This window comes from Malaya genurostris, chromosome 2 (genome assembly GCF_030247185.1).
Source record: "Malaya genurostris strain Urasoe2022 chromosome 2, Malgen_1.1, whole genome shotgun sequence".
NCBI classification, from domain to species: Eukaryota; Metazoa; Arthropoda; class Insecta; order Diptera; family Culicidae; genus Malaya; species Malaya genurostris.
Genome location: NC_080571.1, coordinates 322996460 through 323014819, shown reverse-complemented (window position 1 = coordinate 323014819; position 18360 = coordinate 322996460). Strand labels below are relative to the sequence as shown.

Below are 18360 nucleotides of genomic sequence, written 5' to 3'. Positions count from 1 at the left end.
ATTTCGAACAAATGAAACTGCGCTAAACAATGCTCCAGGGACCCGTAACTGTGACAGCAATAAATAGCTCTTTTCCGATCCGAATAGCAATGGGACATTTCGAAATGTCAAATCTGCGCATGCAGCGACCAAAATTCAATGAAAATCAGAAGGAATTTATGAATTCATAATCGATTCGGCGACGCCGATTGACCAGTTTGGGAGCGCAACTCAGAATGCCTTATTGGTAGCAAATAAATGGTTGCACGTTTTTTTATATATATTTTTGAGTCTCGCAATCAAACCACAGCAGAAGAAGGGGTCGCAGAAGTTTCGCACCTCTCACGAAATCCCGTTTTCCCCTTGCGACAAGAAAATAAGGTGCGTGCACAAATAGTTATGCAGATTGTTTTCCAAGACCAAGCCCAAGCCAAGCGTCGCCTAGCAGCCAGTGTTGTGACTTGGGCGATTATGATAATTCAAAAGTGGCGCACCGGTAGCTTGACAGGCATCGAGACAACCTGGTCATCTTTACGGTACTTTTATCGCCTTCTGTGTGCTGCCGGTTGCCACCAGGGAGAAGTCGGTATCCTAAGAAGCCTACATTGCCAACTTTGTACATCGGTTTGTGCGTGGAGTGTAGTAATGACTGATCGTAAGTTATAACGTTTCTTGTGTAGCTGTGCAGCTTTGACTTGTTTTCATTTTTAAAATCAATTATTACTATTTAACACCTTTTATATTTGAATTAATAAGTGAACAGCCACGGCAGGGGGACGACCACCAAACTGGATCTCTTCTTTGGAGGTAAACCTAGTCGGAATGAATTGACTGCATCACCAATTGGCGTGTTACATTGCGTTAAATTTTATGAACTGTACCTGCTTCAATTACCGTTGCTTATGGCATGATGTTTAGAAGTATGAATGGGGCGTTAATGGCCCGACAAGTAAGTAAAATTTGAATACGCCTTATGCAGAAATACACCAATCTATGACAGATACATCAAAGCATAATTTATAACATGAATAGCATTCATTACACCGGTCTCCAATTTTGCTTAATTGATAAAACCACTCCAGAATGACATTACATTATCTGCGACGTGACTTTGTGTCTCTCTCATCCCACTCGTACGGGGCCTGCTTGTCGACGGGCAGATGAGGTAAGAAATATTGTCCGACCATATTTGGTCCTGAAAACATCATCAACATTCAGAAACGGGCAAACGCTCATAAAATAATTTACAACTTGATCATAACCGCCGAACCAAAATCGGGGTACGTGGAGTTCATAAATTTGATAATTTCTGACAATCGACGAGCTCCTTCGGACGGTGATATGCTGCCAGTTTCAATCTGCCGCCATGAACTGATTTTATTTTAATGTTTTAATTTCCTCTCACCACGGTCCGGGTGGGATTGCACATATGCAGAATCATTTAAACTGAACCAGTTTCTTTTTTTTGTTTGTTTGTTTGCTCAGTAGGGTACCCTTTTTTTCGCTCTGCTCCAAAAATGGGCAAGCAACAGGTAAAGCTGTAAATGGATTGTGCAATAATTTAATTTATGTATGACTCTTCGAACCGATCAATTGTGGTGAGTGTATACCGAAACGTGCTTCTCAAGATTAGTGATGTACTACGTCATGTTCGATTATCAGCACTTACGGTTGGACCGAGCTTCTAAAAGCGACTTCATTCACTAGAGCGCTTTTAGAAGCTCGGTCCAACCGTAAGTGCTGATAATCGAAATTTTGTTTTTTGTTGATTTTACATTTTTTCCCTACATCACAGAAGCATAAAAAGTGTAGATGTGTTTCTGCCTTTAAGTAAGAGTATTGATGCAAGTTGAACAGTGATAATGTAATTCTTTGGATTTTAATATTTTTGTCTATGTTCGATTTTCAAAAATAATACTCGCCTAGCTGCTGGTCTTTCAAGTCAGTTATCGTATGTTCAAGCCCTTACCAGGAATGGTTCTTAGTATTAACAGGATCGTAGCACCAGCCATGCAATGATGTTTTACACTAAAGACTGTACCAGAAAGTATGGACGCAACCAAAACCACTGCCATTTCGCAATGGTTCAGAATTTGTAAATTTTTATGGCTGCGTCCTGTTTGTTACCTTCTTCTCTAACCACTTGTGCAGTTGTTTATTCGTTTTCATTAGTTTGTTTCGAAATGCGTTTACTTTCAGCAGAACAACGTCGAAAAATTGTGTACAAATGGTGCACAAAGCGCGGACTGTCACTGAGAAAGATAGCAAAAATGGAACGAGTAACTGAAAAAACCGTGCGAAATGCAATCAGGCAGTTCGGTAAGGATAGCACCTTTGAGGATAAACCGAAAGCGGGTCGAAAAAAAGGTCCTGCTAACCCTCAGTTGGATGAACGTATACTGAAGGCGTTTGAGCAAAAGAAGGAGGTTTCAGTTCGGGATGTGTCCAAAAAAGTTGGCACTTCGAAGTCAAATGTTCTTCTTGCTAAAGAACGTTTGAATCTTCGAACCTATAAGAAGCAGAAACAACCAAAACGTAGTCCGAAACAAGAAGCATCGATCAGGCCGAGGCACAGTGGTTCGAATCAATAAAAACGTGGACATAAATCAGTAGCTGCCAAAACGTTCTTTTAATGCATATAGTTGCTTTTGAGAAATTATTTACAAATATATACCGCATAATTTGATTTTATCCCAAATTGTTCATGGCCTACTTTGACAAAAAATATAACCATAACTTTTTTTTTCTGAAGAGATAGAAAATTTTTTTCTTCTACAAAGTTTTAGAACTATTGAAAATAATTTACTTTGTCAAATATACTAAAAGTCTAGGTCGCACCGTTTCGGATATACGAAGCGTTTTTATGGCAACCCCCTTAAAAACAGTTTTTTAATCATAACTTAATTCGAGTTATTTTTGTATGCATACTTTGCTTGGAATAACTGAAGAAAAAAAATCCCATATTTTTGTTGTTGTTTCCTGGTAAAGTTATACAACATTTTACCTATGATAAAACCTTACACCGAAGCGAAATATGCAACTTTATGCAGCTGATTTTTACAAAATTTATAGGAAGAGATATGCCCAATACTATAAAAAAAAATTCTAAGTGGAATTCGATGGAACTTTTTTTTGGCCATTCCAAAGTTAGTTTTAGTTATTGAATTATGACAACCCTCTTAAAACTAGTTTTCTAATCATAACTTGTTTCAAGTTATTTTTTATACATACTTGTTTGGCATAAATGTAGAAAATATAAAATCCCATAAGTTTGTAGAAGGTAATGCATAAGTTTATTCTTTTCTGGAACAGTTATACATCATTTTACCTATTTTTACCTAGGAAACCTTGTGCCGAAGCGAAACATGCAACTTATTGCAGCAAACTTTTCAATACTTATAAGAAAATATATTCCTAATCCAATTTATTTTCCAATGAGAATATCCTGAGTACTATTCGTGAGACTCATTTTCACTATGGCCATGCTGAAACCATGAATGGTTAAGAAACGGAGGGCTTCACGCGTCTGCTATTTCTGCAACTCACTTTTGCAGTGAGCGTAGAGATGGGCAATTCGCTCCTCAGCTATTCCAGTGAATCGAATCTTTAAAAAGAGCTGATAGCTCACAGCTCTTTTTAAAAGAACCGCAGCTCACCAGATCACCGCACTGGTAAGCAGGGATGCCAGGTTCACAGATTAATCTGTGTTTCACAGATTTTCAACCTTTTGCACAGATTTAAAAAATGGCACAGATTTTCACAGATTTCTGAAAATGGTCACAGATTTACACTGATTCTGAAATCGATCACAGATTTTTGAAATTTATCACAGTTTAGCACCAAAAATTACAGAGCGTTAGGAAATAGTGAGACCTTTTTTTTGCTTACCAAAATGATTCCTATTAGTTAGTATGGAAACGGGGAAACGTGCACAGATTTTGCACAGACAGGTTGTTGGCTTGATCACAGATTTTTTAAAAAAAGACCTCGCATCCCTGCTAGTAAGGTGGAAACAAGCTACAAGCTGAACGGATTTTCGGCTCTTGAAGAGCGAGTTATAAATGAGAAGAAATGTGTGCATGAGCTTTTGTTCGTTTTTCCAAATGTGTATTTATCCTTCTTTAACAGATTGAATGAGCCGTTGTGAATAAGAAATCTTACCTCTCATTCAGTAGGCTAAGGTACATTCAGGGATGCCACTTTTGCAGATATTCTCAAATATGACATAATAATAATTCGCAGACAAGTTCTTTTTGCATCAATGATTTCGATCATGCATTTGAAAGAAAAACGGAGTAAGAATCTTAATGAGCTGATGAGCTGATACATTGAATCGATTTTCTTTAGTGAGCTGATCGGTTCGGAGCTGCTCACCGGTATGAGCTGCCTCGCACATCTCTAAGTGAGCGTCGCACGATCAATATATCCCTTTAGTGAGCTGATCGGTTCGGAGCTGCTCACCGGTATGAGCTGCCTCGCACATCTCTAAGTGAGCGTCGCACGATCAATATATCATCTTAAAAAACGTGTTGCTTCGCGATAACTCAATTTATTTACACGTTAAAAAATGAAATCTCTTCGTAAAGATTTGTACTTTTGCAATACTTTTTCATATTTTGATTGGAAAACATTTTTCCATTTTTTTAATATGTGTTAAACTTGTGATAATATTTCGGATTTTCAATAAATCCACTTAAAACCCACTTTGAAAAGGCCTAAAAAATTGCATCGAGTTCTACTTAGATTTTTTATAATATTGTTAATTCTCAGAAAGTAAACAAAATAAAAATCCCAACAATTTAAGCATGTTTATGCGTGTTTACGCGCACTTTGTAGTAGATACTTAGGTAATAGAGGTAGATTCTACGTAGATATATCCAAAAAAATATTTTTAAAATAAAGTGAATATATCTCAAAAACAATTTTTTACACTATTTATATCTTCAGCAAAAATACTTCAAATGCTTTTTTCTTCAAAATGTCATAGAAAAAAAATTTTTTTGTGAAAAAAAAATTATTTTTATTCGAAATTGGTGCTACCCCCTTAACAAAAACTAAGGTGCCACTTTCAAAAGAAGCGTAATATAATCTTGTAAAACTTTGTCGAAGACACGTTAGATCTTAAAAATCAATGGAAGTCAGTACAGACTTTTGACCGTCTTTTTCCAGTTTTGGACCACTGTGCGAGGGTTCGAAAGCTGTACAATGCGATTCTTGTTGGAAATTTGAACTGCATAATCATAGACCACGAAACTTGCGTGAAACTCGATTATAAATCCTTGCCGGGACCACAATCCTTGCCGGGACCACAATAATATTTGGTAAGAAAGCTATGGTCTTGCAAGCAATTTCTAGCTGCGGTAAGATTTCGAAACCCTTCATCACAACTGCTTCAATGAACAGCGAAATATACATCAAAGAATGTTTACAAAAACGACTTCTACCCATGATTCGAAGCCACAAGGATCCTGTTGTCTTCTGTTCAGATCTTGCTTCTTGCCACTACTCGAAATCAACGGTAGAATTCGACCAATTGAGGAATTTTGGGCATTAACGAAAGCACATCTTAGGAAACATGTCTCGGCAGCCGAAACCATTCAACAGTTCGAAAAAGATTGGAAAAAAAGTGTCAAAACTTGTCGCCAAGAAGTCTGTACGGAATTTAATGAGGAACGTTCGCAAGAAGGTGCGCCAGCTCCTTCTACTGCGATTGCAAAATAAATAAAACCGCCGATTTTAGAGTCGTTTTTCTAGAATCAATGAAAAACGACTCTAAAATCGCTTGATGCCAGTGTTTTGCTCTGACAGTTGATCAATGAATCGGTTTTGTAAAGTTTGGTTTGCACGTTTGCTGCTCGGTAAAAACGGGTGCAAAATAGTTTCCCTCAAATTGCCCCAAAGGCGCATTTTTTTCGTGCGGTGCAAATCAATGAAACACAGTGCACCTGTTTTGATTGCTCGACTGCACGAATCGAGCAAAACATTCCACGAGTGTTCTCAATGAAAAACGGCATTACAACAGAAAGACGAACATCTTACATCTTAGCTCTATCCAAAATAGTCTGAATATATTCATTGAACATATTCGGAGTTCACAAGTTCACAAATTTTCTATTAACGTCGTTATGACCATAATCTCTAGCCATCAAGTTCAATATCAATGCTCTACCAAAAGGTATGAATTTTTTCGGCGTTCGATTCCTAGCGGTTATCACAGTAAATAGATTCTTTCAACAGATATACCGGTAAAAGTAGTCAAACGGAACCATATCATGTTCAAATAAGAGTGATATCATTCGGGTGGATCATTGTTATCATCAAAAAACAAACTCATAGCTATGAGGCTTCAACTTACGTCAATCTTCCTTTGAGATGCTCGATCCACTTATCCTGCGTCAAGCAGCTCTCATTGTCCATGTCAAACAGCCGGAACAGGTTCTGCAGGAACGCCTGAAAAAAATAATCACAAGAATAATATCAACAAACCGTCAATCAAAACGGCGTTGTTTTTCATCTTCCGTCTGCCGTATTAATAGCCTATTTAGGCTAGCAAACCACTACACTAAACCAGAGCAGAGATTAAAACAAAACAAATGAATAAAAAGCAGCTCAACCGAATACCAAACCGAATCATCCAGAGACTCCGCTTGGCGTATAATCAGTGCCGCAGCAGATGTCAGATTTAAAATTTAAATTTCAAATTAAATGTTTACCTACATAAATTACGTCGACTTTCATGTCGAGTCTGTCAGTAGCTACCACCCTCCCTGCCTCCCACTCGTATGCACTGAAAGACGACGTCGCGCGATACCCTCATCAGCAACATGCTAGGTACTCGGGATAGTATTGATTGCTGTCGTGTGCTCCGACACGGAATCCTGAGTTCATTGTCGAACGCTGTCACGTACCCAGAGGAGGCCCTGGTCCCTCCCGAAATCAAAAACAGATATATAATTATTTAGGAGGTCTCAGACATGGGTTACAGAAACAACAAGACAGTAAATGTAAAGAAATGTAATACAATAACAGTTCTAGTTTAAAAGTTTAAAGTATCTGTTATAAACACCCGTAAAAGACACACCGAGAATTCGGGTACATAAGCAATCTTCAGTAGAGTTATTTTTTTATCTTTTGGCCCCTCCCGAAACGAAATCCTGGGTACGGGTCTGGTCGAACAGCATTACGGGCGGCGTCTGGGTTGTTTTCAGTTTAAGACAAAGAAAATTCAATGATCCATTTTAGTCAAGGATTCAAATAACAACGAAAGTTCTTTAAAATGTCGCACAAGAAAAAATAAAACGATCAACCATCTGTTACTTTACATGTTCCATTTTGCATGGTGGCATTCGGGCGAAGCATTGCGGACATTTCAAGGAAGCACGGATCGACTGGACGATAAGTGCATGTTCCCTGTCGTTTGGCAGTGCGCGAGGGGAAACCAACGGGACCGGCTAAAGTGGGCTACAGGGAATTGGGTGAAGATTTGTTCGACTGACACTTCGATTACTGCTGCCCGGTTGGGGCCAACCGTAGGTACTCCGTGCCCGGTCCGGGTAGATTGTCAATAAAACGCGAAATATGCACGTGTTGCTGCAAAAAGGGTACAACATTATGTAAATCGAAAAAAATCGACTTTCTGAATTGGTCGTTTACGGTTCGGTGTCCGTTTGAAGCTGCGGATCGGGGTTCGGAATCGGAGGACATGCTGGGATTTTTCTTTATCTTACAAGAAATTGATTTTGCTTCCTGTGGTACAGAAATTAAGATTAAGGGGTACGGTAACTTGGAAAGTTCGTGGCCGCAGGAAAGAGGGAATCAAACATTATTCAAATCTGGTCGCATCTGACTTATCTCGTCAATTAGTTTGGATGGTATAATTATAATACGGAAAATGTTGAAGTTCGCATAATGACAGACCACTTGAATGCGTCGCGACAGGCGAGAGACGATATATTTTGCCGTTCGTTTCGCGAAAGCAATCGTTCCATCTTCGAGTAGCTGCTGCTCGGTGCCCTCCCGGTCTAATCACTTCAGTTGTACATTCACCGATAAGACGACCACCTGGTGTGTGACTAAATAGCATAATTGATCATATAGGTTTACATATTTTTTTTTTGCATACAAAGTACAACCACCATGCATCCGTCCAGATGTATGCTTCGGAACCCGACTGGGGAAGATCGTGAAGGTGGCCGCCGTCGGTTCCACACGTAAACGCAATGTATCGAAGAGAGCTTTCAAGTGCCCGGACTCGGGTAGGGTACTTTATTTTAAATTGCGCTTGTTGCTAAGTTTGTTTGTTTGGTTTACTTAGTGCGCCACGCCAAGAATCGAGCACAGCGTCTACGAAGACCCTCTCGAAAACCTGTTCTCCAGTGTATGTAGTGTAATTTTTTTCTGCTCCTCGAATGCAAATCGTACTAGACTTAATGTGGCTCGATTAAAGTGCTTTTATGCACCTCTCACCGTGGTGTGATGTTCTTCACCCTATTCCGAGAGGATGCTCATTTTTCACTCGGTGGCGCAGCCGAGAGCAATGACCCCGCCGATTGAGTTCAACACCTGCCGAGGGAAGAGATCGAAGGAGGCCGTTTCTTATCTATTAGATCGAACGATCGGTCGATCAAACAACTAGAAAAGAGAATGCGTACCTATAACCGATAGTAACGGCGGCATCGATCTGCAACCTCGCTCGGGGCCAGCGTAGTGAAGGACCGTAATAAACGAGATTAAAATCAGAGTTTTTAATTGCAAAAACTAGTCGCACCTGTTATATCACATTGTCAAATGCCCATGTGGTGCTTGGTAAAAGCTTACGACGGGCTGGATGCCAGTCAGTACGGAGAGTATTTTTGAGGAAATTGCACAATTACGTGGCCGCTAGTTTCCGCGATATCTTCTGTTACGTGAATAACGATTCAATGCTTATCAGTGCAGGAATTTTAATGTAATAATTCACCTACCGCTTCTATGGCCAAACATATTCATAAACTAATTCACGAAAATGTTTAGTCTCTCAAACTTAATGATGTGTTGATGTAATGTTTTATTCAGCAAATCTTGCATCGATATGAACCGAGGAGCGAGTCATACGGGTATTGGTATACACATTTAAAGATTATTGGGATCCTGCATAATGTCTAAATATGTGAAATTCGGCGTTTCTGTTTCAACTTCCAGGTCGGGGCTGGAACATAGGACAACTGGCTTGTAAGACCAGCGCCGTATGCATTGCACCACCAACCCGGGTAAAAAAGAGTACCACACTTAACTTAGCACAAGTTCAGATTGCTGTTCATAGGTTGCCATAAGAATATTTCAAAGGGGTAGATGGGTGTAAGTTTTTGCTAACAGGGGAAATTTGAGGCAAAATGTTTCGAATTTTGCGAAAATCGACAGTTTTCGACAGGCACAGATAGGAGTTTTCGACAGAACTATCAGGAATCAGAACAAATTGGCTCAAATAGTACGTTCCTCTTGATATTTGGAGATTTGTGCCTTGCCATCAATTTGTTTTTGGCATCATTTTCCCGATATATAAGAGGGGGATGGGAAAAATTGACGACACAAAAAAATCAAAAAAGCAGAAGTAAATTCTGCACCTCTAAGGGATGCTGAACAATCTGCTGGCGATCACATTTAGTGGAAGCAGAAGTAAATTCTGAACCTCTACAAGGTCCCGAACAGTCTGCTGTAAAACCTGTTTAGGTTTGTTACTATGTGCGTTCTTTCTGATGAACGATGCACAGTTAGTAAAACCTCCAACCCCCGAGAGGATTTAGAGATTTTACAAAAGTGATACCATTCTGCACTCCCGGAAGAATGCAGAACGATTCGCAGTATGTACGAGCAGAAGTAAATTCGGTACCCCATAAAGGATACCAAATAATCTGCTAAACCCTATTTAAGGTGAATACAGAAAGGATTCATTCACTCCAGGAAGAACGGTGAGCCCTTCTGACTATAGCTCCTTATCACATTGGGTGAGAAACCAGAGAATATCCTTTAATTGTAGCTCCACATACACAGACTCAACCATGTATGGAGAACCAAAAACCCGGATACGTAGTTGCGTTAATGCGGGACAGTTACGTATTTATTTATTTATTCCATTTATTCATCTGACAATATAATAAGTCTTAATGAATATATCAGTCAAGTTATAAAATATTCGATCGTAACACTTTCTGAATAAACTTATGTGTCGGTTCATTAAAATCGAAAAGATTTTCAACAGTGGAAAATGTTCTTATACATGTTGTTATCGGTTCATGGAATCCGAACGTCGTTCGATGATATCTCGGTTGAAGTAGACTAGTAGAACGCAGCAATCGTTGCGTGGCACGGAAATCAAGTAGAGACAAAAGTTGCGGTGAGTCGATATCGCCATTGATTAGTTTTGCCACAAACACAGCTTGTTGAATTTTCCTGCGCCGTTCCAATGAATCAAGACCTATCAGACGACAGCGATCGGGGTACGGTGGAAGGTCAAGCGGGTTTTGCCAGGGAAGATTTCTTAGAGCCAGTCGGACAAATCTTTTCTAAACACGTTCAATCCGTAAGTTCCAAACAATCTGATACGGGCTCCAAACTAAACTAGCATTCTCAAGTAGCGGTCGAACCAATGAACAGTATAATGCCTTCAAGCAATGGGGATCTTTGAAATCACGTCCGATTTTGGCAATAAAACCCAGTTGCCGTGTTGCTTTTGAAATCAAAGTTGAGCGATGTAGGTTGAATGTAAGTTTGGCATCCAACAAAACACCAAGGTCGTTAACATGATCAACTCTTTGGAGCGTTTGTCCGTCAATTTGATAATCAAAATGCAATGGATTCTGTATTCGGTGGAACGTTATGACCTGACATTTCGCAGTACTGATAATCAACCAGTTTCTTTTGCACCAAGCAACAAATGTATCGAGGAGCTGTTGGAGCCGGACACAGTCGTCAATAGATGGAATTACATGGTACAATTTCAAATCATCAGCGTAAACTAATCTGCAGCCGTTACTGAGCAGCAAAATAGCATCATTGAAAAACAAAGAGAACAGAAGCGGCCCCATATTGCTGCCTTGAGGTACTCCTGACACATTCGTAAACTGAGATGAAACGCTCGAGCCTAATTTTATTCGTAAAACTCTACCACACAAGTAAGAGTATAACCAATCAATGAACTTTTGAGTTCCACCTAATCGCGACATCTTTCGAAGGAGTATTCGGTGGTCTATTCGGTCAAACGCTGCTTTTAGATCCGTGTATACCGCATCGATTTGTACCTTTTCCTCCATACGCGAAATGCAGGTCGAAGTGAAATCTAATAGATTTGTGCTGACCGAGCGTCCAGGCATAAACCCATGTTGTTCAGTTGAGATATAATGTTTAGTGCGAAAGAGCATCTCATTGCTTACAATTATTTCAAAAAGCTTTGAAGCAGCAGATAAACTTGTTATGCCTCGATAGTTTCTTACATTACGACGGTCACCACTCTTGAATACAGGGAACATGAAGGATTGCTTCCAAATCTCAGGAAAAATGCCTTGCTCGAAAGATTTGTTGAAAATAATGCACAGAGGCTCAGCTAAAGCAGCAGTACAATTAGTGTAAACTGCAGCGGCTATTCCATCAGGTCCTGCTGAATACGATTTTTTCAGTTTCTTCGCAGCAGCAAGAATCATTTCAGGAGTAATTATAAACGTATCCATCGACACTAAATTTTCAGGAACGTTCATAGCAGCGACATCAGCTTCGGCGTCGGAAGCAGTATTTTCAGCAAATACCGAAGCGAAAAATGTTGCGAACAGCTCGCACGAATCCACCGTTGAGTTAGACTCCACGCCATCGAGACAAACATTTGGAGGTATTGATGAACATTTTCGCTTTGAGTTGACTTCCTGGGATTCCGTCGAAGGTCAGTTTGAACTCGCATGACATAATCTTTGTATAGCCGCGCGTTCAATTTACGATAACTTTCACTGGAGTATTTGAACATTCTTTATGTCTCAGCATTATGAAAACGACGATGTTTGCGTTGCCAGGCATTACGATCCCGCTTGAGTTTACGTAAGTACGCTGTAGTCCAAGGAGTAGCAATGGGTCGTTTTGCTAATGGAAGATTAGAACTGAGCCATTGAAACAAAACATCACAGAATAGCGAAGACATCTCATTCACGTTATCAGTTTCATACAAAACAGACCAATTAACATCCTGCAAATATGCTTGAAAGGTAGTAAAATCAATTTTTCGGTAGTTCAATGGCATTGATTCGACAATAAGCTGGGTATCACATGAAACGCTTTCACAATCAACGGGCAATGAAACAGCTAAAGGCGGATGGTGAAGGTCCACGGGTAGTAGTGGGGCAACACAACGATCAACTACCAATTGGCTCTCTAACGAACAGAAGATCAGGTCGAGCGTTCGTCCGAGATGATTTTTATGGCGATTCCTTTGATATAAATTTAAATAATCCATACCATCTATCAGTGTCGTACTGGCAGCGGGTAGAAGAGAGGAAGGAGATTGTGTTTCGTCTGATCCATGACCCCACGTTATCCGTGGCTGGTTGAAATCACCGCACACAAAAACAATATCACTTGCGGAACTTTTGCTGCACAGCTCCGAAACAGTAGAAATGTGCTCATCGATCACACCAACTTGCTGGCTTTTATCGGGAGGGATATACACACCGCACAGAAATATCTTTAAGTCCCGCACGGTAGCACATACACACACTTGTTCGAGGCAACGACCATTCACCGTTTGTACAACAGTGCTGGCATATTTTTGAGAAACAGCAACTAAAACACCGCCAAATTTTGATTTGACACTGTTTGCTAAGCTGCGGTCGCAGCGGAAAACGTTGAATGCATTTCCAAATAACTGTTGGGAATTGATCCGATCGTCGAGCCCGGTCTCGGTAAGAATGATGATATCGTAGTTGCAGTCACACACTGCCAGGAAAAGCTCATCGATTTTGGTCCTTAAGCCACGAACGTTCTGGTAGTATACCCATATTTTATATTCATTTCGTTCATCCTTCTGCAACACGGGATCATTTAGTGAAGCGATAGTTGAGTTAATACAAAACGTATCAGATGATATGAAGTACCATAATCGCATTCACACAAATCACACGAATAATACTCAGCACTTTGAATAGTAGCCTTGTGATAATTGAGTTTGCAATGTCCAGTCAGAGCTCTGACCAAAATACTGCAATGATGCTTGGAAAAATGCAGTAGACACTTTGAAATTTTCAGATTTAAATCTAGTAAAAATGCTTTTGTCTGAGCTCAAGTTTGCAAGCTGTGCCAGTAGCTGGCATATTTGTATGCAGCCCAAGAACGAATCTTGTGCTTTGTCCTACTAGTTGAAAGTGGTAAAGCTGGTTCCGGACCAACTAAATCATTCGTTACACCAGCTCTAGCCAACTCATCAGCCCATTCATTTCCAGTAATACCAGAATGGCCGGGTGCCCATAAGAAGTAAACAGGTGCTGAGGTCTTCAATTTGAGTTCGACATGCGATCACTAGATTCGATCGTGAATCATTCGAACTGAGTGATTTTAAGGCTGCCTGACTCTCGGAACAAAAATAAACTCGTTTACCACAGATCCTCTGCTAAAGTTCCGATTGTATTCCACACAGAATCGCGTAGATTTCTGCTTGGAACACAGTACAGTATTTACCAAGTGAATCAGACTGCTCTAGCCTCATTTCACGACAGTAGACACCAGCAACAGCATGACCATAGAACAGAGAACCGTCCGTATAACAAACTATGTGTTCATCAAGTTGTCGTTCCAAATAACCAGTCAACCATTCCTCACGAAGAGGATAGGTCACATAGAATGTTTTGAAAGGAAAACTGCATGTGAGAGTTAGGTCACCAGGAGCGAGTAAATACTCATCCCAGGTAACCATTTGAGACCATAAGCGAGTGTGGCTAGTAGCTTCATCTTAAGGATTACTGTTCCAAAGCCCTGTAACCTTAAGACGGTATGCACAAGATAATGCTTCTTGTTTTAGGAACACATGTAGTGGTTTAATACACAGTAGCGCCTCTAGAGCAGCAGCAGGAGTTGTCGTGAATGCTCCTGTCATCGCCATTAGGACCATCCTTTGGAGATGATTTAGCTTTGACTGAACTGTCGCGACTTCTCCTTTCTGCCATCATACAGGATATCCATATGCTAAAATTGGTATAACGATAGTTGTGTAGATCCAATGAATTTATCTGGGTTTGAGTCCCCATGATTTTCCAAAAGCTCGTCTGCATTGGCCGAAAGCCTTTTAATCTTGAAGTCAATGTGAGCAGACAAATTCAGTTTTGAATCGAGAATAACTCCGACGTATTTAACTTGATCAACCACGGTAACCTCTGAACCGAAGAACTGTAACGGACGAGCTCTTGCGATCATCCTACGATAAGTGCTCAACAAATCGTAGGGCCTGCTGCATTACATTAAAAAGAGTGTTAATGCTTATACCGGTCAGCAATATTTGATAATCGTCGGCAAAACCATAAGTCGGAAATCCAAGGTTATTAAGTTCCCTTAACAAACCATCAGCGACTAGATTTTGTTGTTTTTTGATACTTTTCGGTGAGGAACCGAAAAGTATCAAAAAACAACAAAATCTAACGAAGTTGCGGTGACTAAATAGAAGACAGACATCAGCGACTAGGTTCCATAGAAGTGGGGATAGTACACCAACTTGAGGACACCCACAGACACTCAGCTTTCTACTCTGTGCTTGCCGAAGCGATGAACAAAGAAGTCGATTGCTAAGCATTGCGTGTATAGATTTGTGATACTTGAAGGTATGCCATGACCACGGGCTGCTTCCAGAATTGAATTGAAAGACACGTTATCAAAGGCACCTTCAATATCTAGGAAAACTCCCAAGCAAGATTTTGTGCGCAATCGCATATTCCTTGCCACACCATAACTTTTTTTTAACGGACAAATTTAAAAAAATTCTGGTTTCCAGCCATATCCAGTCTAGCCATTTCCAGTTACTCGAATTTTACGTAGGGCTCATCATTCATAATTATGCAACCCGTTACAGCTTTTTGCGAGCATTGAGTTATACAACTTTCGACTCCTCATTTCCACGTGTGCAACTTGTTTGGGTTTCGTTTTAGTTGTTTCTGCTCCCATTAATTCAGCAGATCTTAGCAGTCTTGTACCGATGCTGTCGAAAGCAGTTCTTTATTTGTCTGTCTTTTGCAAGGTCACCAAAACTGGGTTCATGATCACGTCTCGAGGTTTCTGGGAAAGAATATGATTATTTGGCCTTGATTTGGCCTGATCAAATCAAAATGGTACCAACATGTGATTAGGATATATCGTACGATAAGCCCATTTGAATGTTAGATTGGGGTTCCGTCAACTAACTATTCATGCTTGCTTCTTATTATAATCATATTCTAAAACAGCAGCGCACAATTTGGTGAAACTCACTTCAACATGTTTGACTTAAATGAACTTAACATCAAATATAGATTATAATAAAGACAAACATTTAAAATGTTTTACTAATGAGCAATGAACGAGGGAGGTTCCCTCTGGCATTAGATTATTATGAGTTGAACAACGAGATAGCAATAAAAACAAACAGCATGGATTCTAAATCCTTATGTGACCTTTTTGGTGCCATTTTACTCGATGGTCATCAGTGTCTGAAAACCCATATCAAACACAATGATTTTCGCTGGCTCTCAGCAGGTTTAGCTCCTGGTATACAATAAATACGTTCATGCAATAATCACCTTTTCAAAGCAAACAACGCACATTTACACTGCCAACGGTATGGTATGAATACGAACAAAACCACGAACCGAATTCTGGGTGGAGCTAAATGTTCGCTCTGACATTAAAAAGAACCCTCACTAATTGACCCACGAGGGGAATGCGCGCGCGCGAACCTAAACTGAAGCTCTAGTTTTACTACACCTCCGATGCCCGTAAAGTGGCCGTTGGTGGGCAGTCCGCGGTAGGCCAAGAATTTATATCGCGTTCAGTGAGACGCAAAAAAAAAACATGGTGATTGTCAAGCTGTGTCCAGTCGAAGCACTTACGTAATGGAACTCGTGAGATAGAGCCCGGGCGGCCTATTGGCTATGGGATGCCGCACACGCCACCACTTAAATATCCTACGGGGGTCGTTGCAAGCTGGAGGGCCTGTCGCTCCGAAAGAGGGGCACGAATGCGTCAACCTGCGTTAAATGCGATTTCTGCTGTAAATATTAACACACCTTATCGCCAATGTAGATCAGCGCAGGTTGAATTTAATTTTCATTCGCAACTGGCAGTCAGTACGTGCACTAACATTGTTGGCCTGATATGCGCCAGACCCACGTCCCCCCCCCCCTCCCTCATTCATGCTTTGTCCAGTAAAGCTGACCAGTGATTTTTATTGGTGAGTCATTAGAGTGAATAAAAATCAACTCAAGCCACGGATCAGCGAAGCGAGATACCAATCGCGAAAGGTCGTAACTACCTTGCTCCGGATAGTTGAAGCAGGACGGAACGACACTCAAATTTATGTGCGGTGTATGTTCACTTGGCTATTTATTAGGTTTAAACTTTTGCAGTTAAATTAACCTCTGGCCTCTGGGTGCTGCCACTCACTTCGGTGGGATGGTGCTCATTTTAATACGCGTATGGTCACCACATTTCCTACACACATGCCGGACTCCTCTGGATGCAGGACGACGTCGGTCAATAAATAATATTTTATTAACGATATTCGACGAAAAGTGTCAAACAGTGTCTTTATGTTTACATTGACTTTTCAGTTGTCCAACTGTTTGCGATGAGTTGAGCGTAAAGACGTGTTTTATTGCATTCTTCGTTTATGTTAATTAAGAGAAGAGACAGGAACAAGGCATGGTAGTGAGTTCAATTCATCCACGTTGTTTATCGCCATATGTTTAGGTGACGGTTCGTCTGCAATGGTATCATTGAACAAGTTCCGCTAAAGTTATGTGTGTAACTTTCTGGGTTTCCTACATACTTTACTTTTGTACTTTTAATTAGTAAATTGTTTGACTATTTTGAAGTGTTTTTGTAAAATTTGAAAGTAATCCAAATTTAGATCAAAAAATTTGATCCACACTGGACTATCGTTGGGCATTTTAATGACAGGCCCAGCGTATCGCAGTTATTAACCATGCAAACTCCGGGCTTACCTATACATGTAAGTTTGCTTGAGAATGTTTTTCCTTTAATTGGCAGTGCCATTCTACTTCACTGATCGCAAGCAATCATGAGGGTCGTTCGATCATTCTGACTTTAGAATATTCGAAAAAATTTTAATCCAAAGATAATTTTTGAGTTGTGAGAAGTTCACCAGGACAGCTACAGGTACAGAAATAAGAGGAACAAGTACAGCAGGACAGTTGTAATTGTAATTGTAATTTGTAATTTATCAGCCCACAACCTGGCAGACCGTGTCCGCCCATCTGCTTGAGTGAGGTTCACTACAAGCTGGTTGTGAGCCTACTAAAGCCTGACCGTTGATATGCACTAGACCGTATAGCACACCGGCTTCCTCCACCAGCAGGCGCTGCTCTGAGTCCCACTGGTTTCAGATACATTAGGTTAGGGATAGTGGAGATGAATAGGGAAATTTAGCATTTAGAAGTTTACTAACTACTACTAACTACTGTGTTTATGGCTGAAAATAAAGCGTACGGAACTATATTAATAATAAAAAATAACAGTTACTTGGTTTGTTGAATTATATAATGTAAGGTAATGATGCGAATTCAACACTAGATTGTCCAGGGAAGTCACAGTCGCCCCTACTCTGAACAACGACGCATCGATTCTTCGATCGAATGTGATTCGGTCGAATCCTAGTTACCTTTGATTTTGCTAGCGTTATTAGGAATACGAATGAAATACAGTCGAAAAAACGACACGTCGCCATTCAGAACAAGGGCGAATGCCCTCGCCTCTGGCCGAATCAGTTTCGCCGTCAATGCAATTTGTATAAGTACCGATATCGAACCGGATCGGAAAGTGCAAAAGTTCACGAATGCAAAAGTTCAAACTCTGTAACTCGATCGAGTGATGCTTTTGTATGGAAAATTCGGACTCGATCGAGCACAGAACACAAAATGCCTCCCTCGTTCGAAACAATCCTATACGAACGACATACTGAACCGGGATGAACACTCATCTCAAGATAATTCAAATTGGTGACCAATTCCAGACATAAGAATGCCTGAAACCACCCAATGGCCTATTGTCAATTTCAAGCAGTACTAGTCATGTCAACTCCGTGATCAATCCAGATGACATAATCGCCCTTATTCTGAATAACAAGCAAAGATACGCGCCCTGTAGTTCATCATCCAAAGCTTAGGGCAA

General features: G+C 40.4%; 1 protein-coding gene across 1 annotated transcript in view; it reads right to left on the bottom strand.

Annotated features, from left to right (window-relative positions):
* LOC131431349 (NADPH oxidase 5) overlaps positions 1 to 18360 on the bottom strand; it is a 179678-nt gene that overhangs the window by 71719 nt on the left and 89599 nt on the right. The window contains exon 2 of the mRNA XM_058597003.1: positions 6335 to 6429. Coding sequence (XP_058452986.1) covers positions 6335 to 6429 — 95 coding nt within the window. The remainder of the gene's footprint in view (positions 1 to 6334; positions 6430 to 18360) is intronic.